The 16142-nt window shown below is 33.8% G+C and overlaps 4 protein-coding genes across 5 annotated transcripts in view; 2 read left to right on the top strand and 2 right to left on the bottom strand.

Annotated features, from left to right (window-relative positions):
- SPoCk (secretory pathway calcium atpase) overlaps positions 1-2751 on the bottom strand; it is a 45052-nt gene extending 42301 nt beyond the window's left edge. The window contains exon 1 of the mRNA XM_073091654.1: positions 2553-2751. Coding sequence (XP_072947755.1) covers positions 2553-2651 — 99 coding nt within the window. The 5' untranslated portion in view covers positions 2652-2751. The remainder of the gene's footprint in view (positions 1-2552) is intronic.
- Positions 2752-6790: 4039 nt separating this feature from the next.
- Positions 6791-10764, bottom strand: ND-24 (NADH dehydrogenase ubiquinone). Its single transcript, XM_073091434.1, has 7 exons — positions 10605-10764; positions 10358-10483; positions 9613-9803; positions 8294-8441; positions 7626-7685; positions 7398-7474; positions 6791-6950 (listed from the first exon to the last, which is right to left on the bottom strand). The coding sequence occupies exons 1-7, from the start codon at positions 10638-10640 to the stop codon at positions 6854-6856; spliced, it is 735 nt and encodes a 244-aa protein (XP_072947535.1). The 5' UTR covers positions 10641-10764; the 3' UTR covers positions 6791-6853.
- A 368-nt stretch (positions 10765-11132) lies between these two features.
- LOC140756214 (uncharacterized) lies at positions 11133-12438 on the top strand. 2 transcript variants are annotated; one of them, XM_073091671.1, is made up of 3 exons: positions 11133-11318; positions 11860-12030; positions 12255-12438. In XM_073091671.1, exons 1-3 carry the CDS (start codon positions 11175-11177, stop codon positions 12360-12362), a joined length of 423 nt encoding a protein of 140 aa, XP_072947772.1. In that variant the 5' UTR covers positions 11133-11174; the 3' UTR covers positions 12363-12438. The 2 variants fall into 2 exon arrangements, with proteins under 2 accessions (XP_072947772.1, XP_072947771.1); XM_073091670.1 differs by having other exon boundaries at positions 11135-11318; positions 12222-12438.
- A 1-nt stretch (position 12439) lies between these two features.
- Positions 12440-15851, top strand: RpL10Ab (ribosomal protein L10Ab). The gene is made up of 5 exons (XM_073091669.1): positions 12440-12589; positions 12794-12949; positions 14143-14298; positions 14878-15043; positions 15654-15851. Coding segments are annotated over exons 1-5 (651 nt in total). The 5' UTR covers positions 12440-12587; the 3' UTR covers positions 15825-15851.
- Positions 15852-16142: the final 291 nt, after the last annotated feature.

Here is a 16142-nt window from a genome sequence, read left to right as displayed (position 1 = left end):
AATACATATTACATCCCAAATATTGCAGCAACCATTTACAAATTTACAAAAACATTTGGCTTGAAGCCAGACTTCAATTGTGTATTTTAAAACTGCAGTGCCGCCTCAGATGTAGTCACTACATTGTTTTTATTTTTTTTATATAATACTAATAGCAACTGGATATATAGTATATCTCCAAGGTTTGCCAAGCTATTGTAACTCTAGAAAGTGGAGGTTCTGTATTGAAACATTTATGTATTTATGTTTGTATATCTGCAGTTTTATTAGAGAGAGACGAGCATGCAATTCACTTGACGGTAAGTGGCTACTGCTGCCCATGGACAGCTGTAATCAACCCCAGATCAAACTAGATTACTTCGTGAGGTTAGCCACATTTGTGCTGCTACCCCTGAGGACTTAGCTGAAACACCTCCGAAAAGTATGTCTCCTTTACCACATCCTTCAAACAAGAACACAGCAGCACTTAACACTGCTATTGTTAGGCAGAAAAAGGTGTGGCGGTAGTGCCACCAGAATTGATTAATTACTTTTCAACTTGACTTAATCCAAACTTTTCATTATTTACTTTGTAGTGACATTGAAGTTGGTTGTATTTTTGTTAAAAAATTAGAACAGTTTTTGCACGGGGTTGGCTAACCTTGGTTTATCTAAAACTAATATAATTGTCTAGTTTCGGTTAGAATTTTAGGAACTTAATCTATATGGCACCATTAAAAATATTTTATATAATATGTGGGCAATGTAGTCCTAACATCAGTTATATATTTTTTAAAGCAATGTATTGTTGTATGTATAATTGTATGTAACTGAATGCATGAAAACAAGATGATTTGTTCAATACCTTAGCGAGCTTCCCTATATATATATTTATTTTATCACTTCCAATAATAATATAATAATCTTATGTAGTGACAATTAATATCATATTTATAGCCCAAGATAGGATTAGTGGGCTTAACAGAACAAAACTGATTTGATTGATTTTAAATAATTTATTCTGATATTAAAAATAATAATTGTGGACAACATTTGTCTATATTTTAGATCTCAATGCTTTAAGAGTCTGATATTTTCGTAAATGTAGAAATTTGTCCCCACTAATATTTTTGCCTGTCTATATAAATTTAAAAAACAAAGTTATCCATCACACATCATCCAAATTTTTATAGCATCAGTAGATGGAAGTTCTTATTTCATTAGCTGGACAAGTATAATAACTAACCCTTAATGCCTTAATGAACAATCCCTGATCAAAGCAATTATTTAAAAGTGCATATTTGTGCAACACAATACGGCTCCTATAATGACACGCAGCACAAAGCATAATATTGTTAAATATGTTTCAAGTGTCGGTAAAATCCATTATAGTAGATCATATCTTTTGGTGCCTTTTTTATGAAAATTGTTTTATGTTGATGGATCAAACGTAATGGATTTATATTAATTTAAGATCTTTAAGATTTAACATGAAGCACCATTTGACAGTTGAAAGGCAATCCTTTCTAAGCAATATCATAATTTACAGATTATAAGTTGAAATTTTTTTTTAATGTTAAAACAAAAAAAGAACAAAAATATACTCACCTAATTGTTGGATAATTATGATGTTAATAAACAGAAATATTTTCAATCACACATTTTTTTGTGAATTTTTTTGAAAATTCATCTATTTATCGAAATTTTATCGAGATGAAATCACCTTCCTGTAAATTTTGCAAAATGTTACAAAGAAAGGTTTCTCTCAAGCTTCAATATTAAGCACAAAGCACAACTTTTTAAATTTAAATATTTCAATTGTTGGAAATAACTATTTCAGTATGACAAATCTTTTGTTCACTTTTTTTCTTATTAAAATTGTTTCAGATTCATGGATAACAACAATTTTAATATTAATCCAGCCTCTGTAAGATTATTACATGACGAAAAGTCTATATCAACCGAAATTACTTTCTCATTGAATTATTATTAGATACCATCACTACTTTGCCTCTACCTGTAGATAATTAGTAATTACCTTTTAAAATAATTGAAAATATTATTTTTTATTCTGCTTAATTTATATTTATGTAAAAATAAAGTAATTGTATGCAAGTCCAACCAGTGCAATTTACAATGTGTTCCTGTTTCAAACATTTCTACAGTAAAAGTGATTCACATGTACCCATTCGCGAGGTGAAAGTGTAAATGTGCGGAATTGTAAGTGATATCTACGTAAATCAGGTTACATCAACTAAGACACCTATTCGACCTCTAAGAAAGAACAACTAATCAGCCAACGTGTTTTTAGAACTCAAAATAATAATCGCGCATTGACAACGTAGACTCAAAAACGTTTAATCTAATCGTGTGTTCAGCGTCACCGGTGTTCGGAACCATTCTTACCGAACTATAAAACAAAACACCTGCAATGACTAACATAACGCACTAATAGGCTCCATGCATATTGATTTACCAGTCTATTATTGCCTAGTGTTAGTCAGCAGCTGGAATCAATAACATCTCGAAGGTACACAAACAAAATCAATATTTCTAACAAAGATCGCACTAACCACACTGGCGGTGTCTTGACTGTCTAAGGAGTACTTATCGGTGTCCTTCCCGTGATGGTCGGAGAAATGTTCATATTTACGCGTGGGGCTGCTTTTCATCTTTCACAAAAATGTCCCAGAGCAGGCCTCTAAAGAGACATTTTTTATACGGACAAAACGACACGAACCACCCGCAACGCGACCGCGAAGCCACTGACAGAAGTGATTAGTGAAGTTGGTGAAGTCTGAGTGACAGTCACGCTAACGAGACGATACGTCGTCGTGACACATGTGATAGACTTTATTATTGTTTCGTTAGAGTAAAATAATTAGATCTAAACAGCCATAAAGATAGCAATTTATTTAATATTTCTTAGTGACAATATCAACTCAATTTCATTTCAGTAAAAGATATCTACAATTAATATTTGCGAAGAAATAAAAATGTAAAATAGAATTTCTAGTAGCAACTAAGTTGAAAATAGTTTTGTAAATAAGGACTATACCATGTTCCAAGAAATATTACTTGAAATAGATATACCTACTTTATAGTATTATTGAGAAAAATACCGTTACTTGCCAACTATTACAAAACAATAAAGATCCAACGGTTATAGATATTAATCTACTGAAACTATTTCAAAAGTTGCATTGGTAAGTATAACCATCATAGTAGGTGTAATAAATAATAATACACCTCATGGCTTGCAGATACATATTTCATTTTAACTTTCATATGTTTATTTTAGCAACCAATCAACCAAGCCATCAAAGTGCTTACTCTCTGTTAATCAAAAAATAATAAGCTCTCGCGTACCTATTACCTACCAAAGAGTATATTAACCTACATAGTAATCTATTACCTAATAATTTAAAAAATATTTAAACAACTGTCTAAAAGTATGTAAACTATAAAACGATACCATGTAATTTAATTTATTACCGTTTATGGCTTAGGCATTGACATACTAAACTAAATATCATGGATATTTACGGAACATAATTAAGTAATTACTTACGGTTTTTGTCGTCCCCGGATCTGGATCCGGATCCCATAATTGAATCTTAGTATATTCCTTATTTCCATCTCTTCTACGAACCATCTGTGTTCATATGTATCGCACAAACACACAAGTACACAACATAAAACACTTTTATTTGTTTGTTTCACTAGAATATTCACAGAACATAAATAAATTGCAATCTAATTTTTAATGTTTAATTTTTACACACATTTTATTTTCAGGTAAATTTGTATTGAAACACTGGCAACTATATAGCTGTTGGAAAATGCACAAAATATTTTGAACCAAAGAAGTTGAGACCTTATTCTATCATAGTATAGTTCCAGAAACTAAACACTTAAAAATGAGACGCTTATATTTTTGAAGTCAATAAAGAAATAATAATTTTCCCAAAAGCCAAAAATACGTAAACATTCGTATCACTAGCATTTACAATTCATACTCGGTCGCAAATAACTAAAGTACATAAAACACTCACAAAATATAGACAGTTCACTTGATAAAGCCTAACTTCGTTATACATTATATAATATATATTATATGTATAACCTTTATATCTTAGCTACGATATTTAGAATCTATCGCAAATAAATGATGACTGAACGGCTACGTATGTTATGTCTACGAAACAAGTACACGTTATCTCTGCCGCGTAAGAGAGTATTGTGACATGTTACTTGTACGCTTATCAGCACAATTCTGATTGATTCAGATATTTTAGATGATATGGACGTATCGTTTAATCGATTTTCGTTTCCGTGCAGTTATCGTGTATTTCTGTATCTTAATGACATTGATAAGACATAACTAAAACTATTTTAACGACCGCATTATATGAAGACCGTTTTAAATAGTAAGTAATAGGGAATGACAAATTAAAATATAATGATGGAGTTTCTCACAACTATATCTGCGTGCCCCTTCATGCAAGGAAATCGTTTCTAAATTAGTTTAGGCTGCTCTTCATAAAGTAATATAAAAATATAGAGAATATTTTCATTAAAACCCGTTCGAAAATGTCACAGTTTCCATGGTTGACCTACATTTTATATAGGTAATTGGTAGTAGGTACTTAAGTACAAAAGGTATATTTAAAAGATTTTAAATAAAATTAATCATCAAATAAAAATAATGGAATTACAAAATGTATGGGCTTCGTCATGGCTTCGTGGGCAATATAAAGTAAACCGCATTATTTTATGTCTTTCATGATTTTAATAGCATAACTTCAGTCATGTTTAACATCTTTTACAATCATGTCGTTATGTCATAATAACGCTTATCAATGTTTAATATGCATTATGCACGGCTCACGCTCCAAGGACACCTAGGTATAGTCCGCGCGAAACTGCTAGTCCGCTCTGAATATAGAAAAGAGTCGCGTCGCCATAGCAAATTGTATGACTACACCTGCTCGCAACAACTTCAGAGCGGACTAGCAGTTTGGCACGGACTATCCTAATGAAGAACTTAGTTGATGGGACGACTACTTTCGATTGAACTATAGTTGCGTAGGCTTCCTTATCGCTTAAGCCGCTTAAGCGACTGAGCAGTTGATCGACTTACCACTGGGACATTCAATTTATTGTTTGAGCGACCGACAAGCGGTTCATCTATAATTTAATTCGATAAATCCATTAACAATCGATTTTCTAGGCATCTACATAGGTAAATACTTATGCTACTAAATTTTCGCCAAGAAACTATAGAAACGATAGTACGAGATTAGACTGCACCACGTCATCTTCAGGAGCGACCGCAGCATAAGATTTTGAGGGGAAATTTGTTAAATTAGACCACTTTTTCCAACGCGTTTCAAATAAATATTTTAGTATTTCTTGCAAAGTCCGACATAGCCTGTCCGCTATCCCCGCGGCAGAGTAACCAACCAAGTGAAAGTCGGACTCGACGGAACCCCCCCTGGAACCGCGCCTGACCACGTTGATCCAATGCACATTACTTCTTATATTACATACCTATATGTTTAACATTGTTCGTATTCTAATCATTCATGTATCTATTTCAGTAATTCTTGCACAAAATTTACCATGTCCGAGTTTTAACATAAATACGTGTTAAAACACATTGCTTACAAATTAAAAGGTTATCTCAGCGTAAATACTACTTTGACAACACTATGAAAGGTACTGTGTGGTAGGTACATAATAATATTTTCATTTTCCTTATACAGTACAGAATACAAATACATATAGATACTAAGTACTTACATAGATTAAATTCGATTTACTGGCATGCTTTTTGTGACACTACGTTCATCGCTAACAGATTGATCACTGGAATATTATCTCCTATATATGTGGATAATAATATGGGTGTACTAATAATGCATTATATGTAGATATGCGCAAAATAAGAATAGAAAAAGGCAGCGAAAACCTAGTGGTTGAAACTCGACTTCTTATTCGAAGAGCCCGAGTTTCGAATGCCAGGCACGCAACTCTGATTTTTCAAAATTATATGCGTATTAGAACAGCGGAGGAAAACATCGTGAGAACATCACGCCTGGAAGTTGCTAAAATTTGTCAAAGGTGTCTCTCTGCACTCCGAACAAGTCTACTGACGACTGTATGATGATGGCATAGTCATCACAAATAGACCGAGCGATAAACATTATAGGTAGTAGCGGGCAGCAGCCTCAGGAGAAGACTGGTTTTTGCGTTCGCCTACTCACTTATTCAGCTTGGCGATTTGAATATTTAGGTCCTAATAAGTAGGTATCGCTACAAACAAGTGTATGAAATCAACCAATACGCACTCACTTGTACGATGGACTGTAGCCTAAAGCCTTACTTAATTTGAGAGGAAACCCGATTAAACTAAATTAAATTAGTATATACCTACCTATCAATCCACTGTTCAATAACATACGATCATATTAGGACAAAGTATTTATTAATTTCATGTCGTGCAACATAACACTGATAACTCTAGATGGCGTTAATGGCGTTACAGAGTATAGAATTAATATTAAATATCATAGATATATAATACTTCAGTAGGATAATATATCTATGTTAAATATAAAACAACGGTATTTAAATATAAAACATTACTCTCGTTCCAGCAGTTTCCGTAAATCCGATTATATGTATTACCCATTACCCGTTTCTATTACATGTTCAAAAAAGTTATTTTATAATATAAAACAAACACTTTGTATCATAAATAAGGATCATGACAAAAACCTTAATTTGGATTAATAAAAAATCAACAAACGATCTAACATGATTTGTTTATTTAAATAATTCCTATGTATTCAATTTACAAATATACATATTACTTGAGGGCGTCTTGTATACCGAAGCCGGGACCTGTGGGCTCTTCAGTTAAGGAGGTCAAACCACCGAGAGGTTCCGCTGCGAATCTACCGCTCCTGAAATACGGGTTTTTTATGTCAGAAATAATGTTTGAGTTAGTACGACTTAAATAATTAATTAGCAATATGCACTTTGACATATCGATACCTTAATTCGCAAATCAGCCAACTCCACATTTTGTCAAAATGTTTTTTTTTATTTATTCTGATAGTAAATGGCGTTGAACGAAATAACTTGAAAATCAGAGATACGTGCCTACAGTGTGATAAGGGAGACATACTTTTCCGAGGCGTTTTAACTTAGTTCTGAGGGGTACTGACGCAACTGTGACTGACCTCACGTAGGAATATCTAATCCTATCTGGGGTGGATTGCAGATGTCTATGGGCGACAGTAGCCACTTACCATCAGGACTGCATGCTCGTCTGCTAACCCAATATTATATAAAAAACCATATATCTGTACAATAAAGACTTTCAGTAGTTTTGGAATGGTTTTGGTTACCTGGGACCTGGTTTAGGCTTCTCATCCCGCTTCAGTTTATCGATAATCTCCTTCGTGTCATCAACTGTGAGATCCTCCTGAAAAGTTAACATGTAAGTCATGAAAAAAAAAATATGGAAGACTTGAGTAGGATTGTAGAACTTGAAATGTCTTTAAAATTTGTAGCAGCTATCATAAAGATAGTACATAAATAACAAGTATATTAATGCATTAAAATCAATTACTTACGTAGTAATCATCATTCACTTGTATCATTGGAGCGTTAACACAGGCACCAAGACATTCAACCTGAAAACATAAAAATATGGTCTTATTTCTTCGAAAATATAGTCAATTGAAAAATTGTTAAAAAAAATTGCCCGACTGCTAAGAAAGGGTTATTCTATAATCTGTAAATAATTGTAACTTAACTCCTGCTACTCTTGAGAACTGTATTGGAAAATATCTATACCAGGCATGAAGAAGCTAACAAATTGTAAATGCACACTTTAGTATAATCATTTGTACTCTTTGGTGTGAGTTAATTAAAAATTCACAAGTTGCATGTGTGCGGTTAAAAAGTGCCCATTGACTTACTCATTTATTTTAGCCTAATGCTTAAAATTTTAAAATATACATAATCATATGTAGGTCAACTCATCAATATCAATATCTATATTATAAAGAGGAAAACTTTGTTTGTTTGTTTGGTTATAATGAATAGGCTCAAAAACCACTGGACCGATTTTAAAAATTCTTTCACCATTTGAAAGCTACATTATCCATGAGTAACATAGGCTATATTTAATATGAAATATATTTGATTAATAGATTTTGAGGCAGGTCAAAGTTTTCCGGGTCAGCTAGTATTCAATATATTCAAGTAGAATAGTGTAGAAAAATAAATCAAAACAAACCTCTGAGATGGAGAACTTTCCGCAAGGGCTGTTGCCTCCAACCTCACAGTTTGTGGCCTCTTTGATGGCGTTCAGCACAGCATCAGAACCCCGCAGCCAACATGGAGTGGTTGTGCACACTTGCACATGATATTTGCCTATTGGTCGCCTGAAATATGAATCAATGTAACGGTTGTCCTTAATATCCTTAATTTTATGTGAGATTTTACAGAAAAAGACACATCACATAGTATTTAACAGCAACAATTAAAGATGACCAATCATATTATTGGCATTAATCATATTGTTGGCTAGACATTGAAGTAATATAATTCGCCAATTACGAGTCGAACTTGCACATGGAGGCTTCCGTACCGCCAAATGTTCATTACATTTTTCTTATTTTTATAAAATAAACCTATTTAAATATGTTTCATTGTTCTTATTTGTATTTATTATAACAGCAGTTATAGTAGTAAATGGATTTTAAAAATTTTAACTATCTTCCTAGTATGGTTTAACCCCCTTTAATATTCAACTTTATTTTATTTTTAGTATTTGTTGTTATAGGGGCCACTGTTATGCATCCTCTGTAACAATTTCAAGTGTCTATCTATTACGGTTCCAGAAATAGTCCTGTGACAAACAGACAGACAGTGAAGTCTTAGTAATAGGGTTCCATTATTACCCTTTGGGTACAGAACCCTAAAAATAAAAAAACCTCAGTTGCCAATCTTACTTATTATGGCATAATTTTCCATTTTCAACAAAGGGGTAACAGTTATTAATTGAGTCCCCATGTGTAAAAATTTGAGTACCATAAAAAAATGTTCTTAATTCAAATCAAATCAAATCAATTTTTTTTATTCAAAATAGGTTCTTTACAGAGCACTTTTTGAATGTCAAACTACCACCACTTCACAAGGTGTTTCGTTATGGAGAAGAAGCGGTGAAAGAAACTCCATAACACACATCTTTTAAAAAAATGGATTTTACAATGTTAAACTTAACTTAATGGTACATGTGGAGCTGGAACTACTTCAGACCACACCGTTTTGTCAGTCAAATAATCACTTAGTTTATAGTACGCTTTTTTACATAGCGTTTGTTTAACAACATGTTTGAACTTTTTTTCTGTGAGATTAAAAATGTGGTCAGGTATTTTATTGTAGTAGCGAATACAGTTACCCATGAAAGATCTAGCCACCTTGCATAATCTATGTTTAGGAATTGCTAATTTATTTTTTTTTTTTATTTTTTATTTATTAAACATCACACCTGTAAATACTAGTAATAATTAATAAATCTATTCCTAATTATGATCTTATAACAACACTTACCTAATGAACATAGTATAGAAAGTAGCGACTTCATAAACCCTCATTCTAGGCAGGTTTAATAATTCCGCAACCTTGTGCATGGCGGAGATCGGCAGCCAGCCTCCGTTCTGACGCTGGGCGAGGTCCAGTAAGGGAATCATTGCACCTCTTTTGTGCCCTTCAGGATAGATTGCTAATAGAGCCTCCGCTCGCTGGAAAATAAAATATCATACTCGAAACTTAAATTTGTTTTAGTGTTATGAATCTTTGCTTATAAAAACTCAGCTTTATACTACTTTACAATAGTTTACTTTGTATTGTTAGTATTTGCTGTGGTATTTTAATTGTGTGGAATTTCCTTTAGTGAATTAAGGCTGATATACATACGTAATTATAATTTTAATTAGACATAGACATAGGCATTGTATTTTAGTCCTCATGGACTAGAATTTATTTGTGGCTATTGTATCCATCTGCTGTCCTATTTACTATGACCCTTTGCCATGTCTATTACAGAAGTAAATATAGTTGCCCCCTAACGTAATTAACTAAGATATTATACGAATATAGTGTTCTTTCATCAATTCTAACACAACCAATAAAATGAATGTTTTGAATACATTGCACCATTAAATTACAGTAATTAAATTATGCATTTTGTATTATGACGTAGTTAATAAGCAATGTTATTCTAAGTACGTTCTAAATTCAAATTCTGCCACTGTAGAAGAGTTGAGTTCTATCAAAACAGCTGAACGTCAAACACCTTTTGATTCTCCGCCGTAAACTCGAAAGGAATGCTAGGGTTGTCCTCAGGGGTGTCTCGGTGTACAAAGAGACTGTCATGCTGAAGAGTAGATGAGGTCTGCAGAGCCCTGGATGATGCCCGCCACTAAAAAATATCACTAAACGTAAATATCGCGATGTTCGAACTGTCATATCGGAATTATGTAATTTTTATTATGAAAATGTGATACACTCTATTACAACTGCATGGTTTTCACTAAACGTACCAGGCCCTGAACCCCAGTCCTAAGGCTGGACAACATGATTTTTATCTTATATTTAGTTTTTGCGAAACCCTGTCCGCGAACAAACCCTTTATTTTTTTACGCAATTCAGTGTTGCCAAAAATATAGCAATTATTAATGCACTTATTAATTATTATAATGTTGCCCACCTTATCTAAGAAAGACAATATAAGAATTTGTGTCGCAGATTATATAAGATACCGTCTGCTTGTTATTGGTCGTGCGACGAAGAGAGTTCAAATATCTAATTGTACATCCAAGATTAATTTGGTCACATTTTACTTCAGTGTGTAAGTGGTTTTATAATCCATTCTGGAAAAGTAAGAAAAGGGCTAAATTACAGCCTAAGGTTTATTAATTTCGAATTATTAAAATTATTTATGAAGTAAAATATCAAAATAAACAATAAACAATTGATTTGAACGCCTCTATACTTATAAACTTTAAACTATATTTATTACCTTACATTAATTTTGTTGGCTGGCCAGAGGTTTACCACTTTTATTAAGAAACAGTTGGAAACTTCATTATTTATATTTTTGTCAAAACATCATGGAGTTTTTTGGTATCACTTTATTTGGTCCTCAAAATTACATAAGAGATATTATGCAAGAGGAATATAAAGAGCCATTGATAAAAGAAGACGTGGAACCTCTGATGGAAGCAGTTTACAAATATTCTACTAGCCCAAAACAGGTTCACATTTAGCGAAATTGCAGCGAAATTAAATATTGTAGTTTTATTTCTGACGAGCTTTTGCCCGCGGCTTCGCTCGCGTTACGAAGTAATATTTTCATCCCCTATTTTATCCCCTTGGGGGTAGAATTGATTAAAATCCTTAGCGGATGCCTACGTCATACATCTACCTGCATGCCAAATTTAGCCCGATCCGTCCAGTGGTTTGGGCTTTGCGTTGATAAATCACTATGTCAGTCAGTCACCTTTGAGTTATATATATTTAAAGATTGCGTATTATTAACTTAATAATTCTTCATTCTTCTTCAAATCTCTTATTTTTAATATTATATTAATGGTAATCAGTGTTAAAAAAATAAAGTATGCATGAAATAATTAAATTTAGCTAGCTAATGTTTCTTTCTAAACTTGCACGTTATATTATGCAGAAGCAAAGTATAATCCTTATACTGTGGCAGAAGTATTGTTAGTGTGGTGAATAGAAGTTGTACGTAATTTCATTTTTTATGATTGTTTATTAAAAATACATTATATTTTACAGATCCAGAGACCAGACATAGATACCATCCGATTAATAGATTGTTATATAGGTAGAGTTAATGGTTTTGCGTACGGTTCAAGGCAAACATTTGCAAAAATGAAGCGCAAAGGAGTTATAAAACCCGTAGGACCTGCTGATATTTACAGAATGCCCCCTACGACTTCCACCGAGGTTAGTAATATAACTGCTAGTTAGATTATTAACAATATATTTTAGTAATTATTTTGCAATTGATGTATGTTTTCATTTATAGTTTTCAACATATCCGGTAAAATACTAAAAACGCTATACTTCTATACTTATGCGTTCGTTTTTACCTATTTAAGATGTTTGTCTTATTATTTACCTGTTTTCTTTTATAGTATGGCTGGTGGCTATATGATCCGGTTTTACAGGATGTGGAGTGGAATAAAACGAAGCCACGTTACCCTCAACCTTCTTCACCGAATACGTTAATTTTAGATAAAGTCCGGAAGAATAATAAATATGCTACACTATTTTGAAATGTAGAATATAAAATCAAACCAACTATGTAAATAAGTTATGGTTTATTTGTATTAAAATATTTTTGGCATTATAGTTTGAGTATTTGGTTCTGACTTGTCTTACAAAAATGTCAAAATACTCTATGTACTTTGAACTGTCAAGTTTTCTGTCAGTGTCATTAAGTTGTCCTTTTCTTTTTGTGTTCTGACGTTGAACGGAAAGGAAGGCTATAGTGGCCGAAAATGTAAGTGAAATAAATATCTTTTAAAATCATTAAAATCAGTGTACTAAAGAAAGTTTAAACTCTCTCGCTATGTTCCTATAAGCAGTATCTACGACATTTCTAAATATTTTGCATATTACGTTGTAATGTAACCCCAAATATTACACGAAGCGTGGACTGTTAAGTGTTTCGATACATTTTATCATGGTATATTTGTGGTTCCAGGTCGAAGGTATCGCGTGACACGCTCTACGAGTGCGTAAATGCCGTGCTCCAATCTTCAAAGGACAAGAAACGTAATTTCCTTGAGACGGTGGAGCTTCAAATCGGTCTGAAGAACTATGACCCACAGAAGGACAAGCGTTTCTCGGGCACCGTCAAGTATGTTTACCTGGAAAGAGCATTTTCGTGGACATAAACTAGTGCTTACGACATTTCTAATATGTTTGTACAATTTACGTAAAATTGAGGTTATTTGCCGATATTATTGATACGTTTCGAACAACATGTTATTTTTTGTCCCTATGTCGGGGCTTTGGTCTCCCCACACATCTTGGGAGGCCTGTTAAGGGCTCGAACACAAAACTGCGATGCGACGCGATGCGAATTCGCAACGCAGAAAATTGCGATGCGAATTGCTGCGATGCGATATCGTGCGGCGTAGCGTCTCTCAGGGTGACCAACAACAACAACCACTGTGCGATGCGAATCAATTCGCAAGTTCTTGCGATGCGTCGAGGGAGCTCGCAGATTTTTGCGATGCGACGTCGCATCGCAGTTTTGTGTACGAACCCTAAAGTCGGGTATAGGATTCCAACATATTTATAAGAGCTTTAATAAAGTTTAATGTGCCATCCAAACTATGGCATATATAATATCTAGAAACCTTCAGTAGTCAGTTTGTCCACTAAAATGTATCTGGACAGGGAGTTGGCGAAAGCCAACGGGACCCTACCCAGGGTCTTTAAATATTGGGTAGGTGGGCTTCGGCTCACCGACTTAACATAACTTGCTTGACGGATTTTGGTAAGACTTGAGAATTAGGTGACAATTTTATGTTAGAAATCTATTGAGTGACTGATTAAATGTAGAATCTGTTTTTCTAATATATATTTAAGCGTCATTATTGTCAAGTTATTATATTGTTGCCTTTTTGCAATGATTGTCAATATCTCATGTTTAAATATAATACTCAAGTCATCTTTATCATGCAAATCGGTTATATTTTTAGATTTAAATTATTGTAAAGTAAAATTTATTTAATTTAATAATATAAATTATGATCATGCATTTCCTTGTTATGAAAATCCAAATGTATTATGGAATGACATGCATATAAATCAGTAGTATTATTAGTTCAGATCACAGTATTATAATTATAATTTGGAATCATTGCATTTTCTTAGTAGGAATATAATTTGTTCTATTCATGTGTAGTACATATTACTTTTTGTGATGATTTAATAAAATTGCATGTATTATCTGACTTTGATGATCCACACCTCTGATCCAAACAAAACTCAAAAAACATGGCTACAAATATATCAAAGTCCTTAGTCATAATAATCTTCCAGGCTCAAGTACATCCCGAGGCCAAAGATGCAGGTGTGCGTCCTGGGTGACCAGCAGCACTGTGATGAAGCCAAGTCCCTGAGCGTACCGTGCATGGACGCCGAGGCGCTGAAGAAGTTGAATAAGAACAAGAAACTAGTCAAGAAACTGGCTAAGAAGTGAGTATGATGGATTTTTTGTAAATAAATAGACAGCATTATTATTCAGACAGGATTCTGCAGTGTTCGTCCCTAATATGTTTAACATTATGTGGTTACTAGGGACTTGGATTCAATCACAAGAGACTACTGTTCACTTTAATCCTCGGAATATGTAAAGTTTTGTATCCATTTGAGCATATTCAGGCAAGTGAGCAACACATGTCTCATGCTCAGGGGAAATCCTGTGACCACTCTTAAGCACATTAGCCAATAAGCTGATCGTTCATCTGAGCATGGTCAAATGGATGCAAGGCCTTAACAAGTGCTCCTTGGAGGCCCATTACGAAAATAATTGTATTTCACTGCAATTGTAAGACATGTAATATCTACAAGGCCAGCTTATATTATGAATTGTTTGATTGTCATGGATTACAGAACCTTGATTTTATATGGCATTATAATAATATTTGTTACTGAGACAAGTACATACAAACATCTATTTTAATGCTTAGCATACCTGTATTAATATAAAAAACTTCACTAAGAGCACATGAGTAATTATAAATTATTAAATCAAATACCAAATGTTTGTTTCAGATTTGATGCTTTCCTTGCATCAGAGTCCCTCATCAAGCAGATCCCGCGTCTGTTGGGTCCCGGTCTGAACAAGGCGGGCAAGTTCCCTGGTCTCCTCTCCCACCAGGAGTCCATGACGCAGAAGATCGATGAGGTCAAAGCCACCATCAAATTCCAGATGAAGAAGGTATGTCATAGCTGTGTTAATTTTAGTATGATTGAAGATTTGTTTTATCTATGTCTTCATATTTACAACATGATACTAATCATATAAATATGAAATATCAATAGAATTGTTTTCTTGTAAGATTGGATAATTATTTTAATGGCACTGTGAATTTGTGACTTTATCCAAAAGATGTATGGGGGTTTCATTTTAAACTTGTTTCCATGGTTTTGTTTATAAGATTGAGATAGCAGGCAAGCATCAGTCTTACCTGATTATGAGTGGTTACTCCTGACCAGGACTATTGTAACCTATTCTTAAAGAACCGGGATTTTATATGAATCTGAAGTCAATTAGAGATGCCTCGCCAGTCCTGAGGATTAGGATGGTCACTTCAAATAAACAGTCGCAATCTACACCTTTCGACCGATACGATTCATGTTGGAAATAGGTATGATTGTACAAATAAGAACAAAACCTAGATCTTACATGTAGCAAAACCTCTTAGAAGCAAACACAGTACGCACAGCATTTTTAGCTTGGGTAATCTAAGATCATACAAGTTGTACCAAACCTATTCCTATTCTTTTTCATTGTAAGATCATGTTTTAAATTTTTAATCTCTTTTTAGGTACTTTGCCTCTCAGTAGCAGTGGGTCACGTGGATATGACTCCCGACGAGCTTGCGCAGAACGTTCACCTTTCCATCAACTTCCTGGTGTCTCTGCTGAAGAAGCACTGGCAGAACGTCAGGTCCCTCCACATGAAGTCCACCATGGGCCCGCCCCAAAGGCTGTACTAAACAGTTTTAATATAGTTGACCACTGACTACTGTTGTTTTATTTTATTTATCCTTTATATCCATGTAAATGTTTACATATCATTGTAAACTGAAAAAAATTGGGAGCAATTTACTTTTAGCGACGATTTATCTAAAGCTTACGGTCACATACTAACACAACTGCGATGCGTCGACGTTCGAAGATGTATCTCGAGCCACGCATTGCAATATTCACTGCGCACTCCTGCGATTTGGAATACTGGATGGTAGACCTCGCATAAAAGTGCTTTGCAGAAATTAATTAGAGGGCAGTTTTCTGTGTTGCGAATTCTTACCGAG

The sequence above is a fragment of the Epargyreus clarus genome, unplaced genomic scaffold (assembly GCF_041222505.1).
Source record: "Epargyreus clarus isolate Ecla_fem2 unplaced genomic scaffold, WU_Ecla_fem_2.2 ptg000034l, whole genome shotgun sequence".
Lineage (NCBI taxonomy): Eukaryota > Metazoa > Arthropoda > Insecta > Lepidoptera > Hesperiidae > Epargyreus > Epargyreus clarus.
This window is presented reverse-complemented; position numbering and strand designations above follow the sequence as displayed.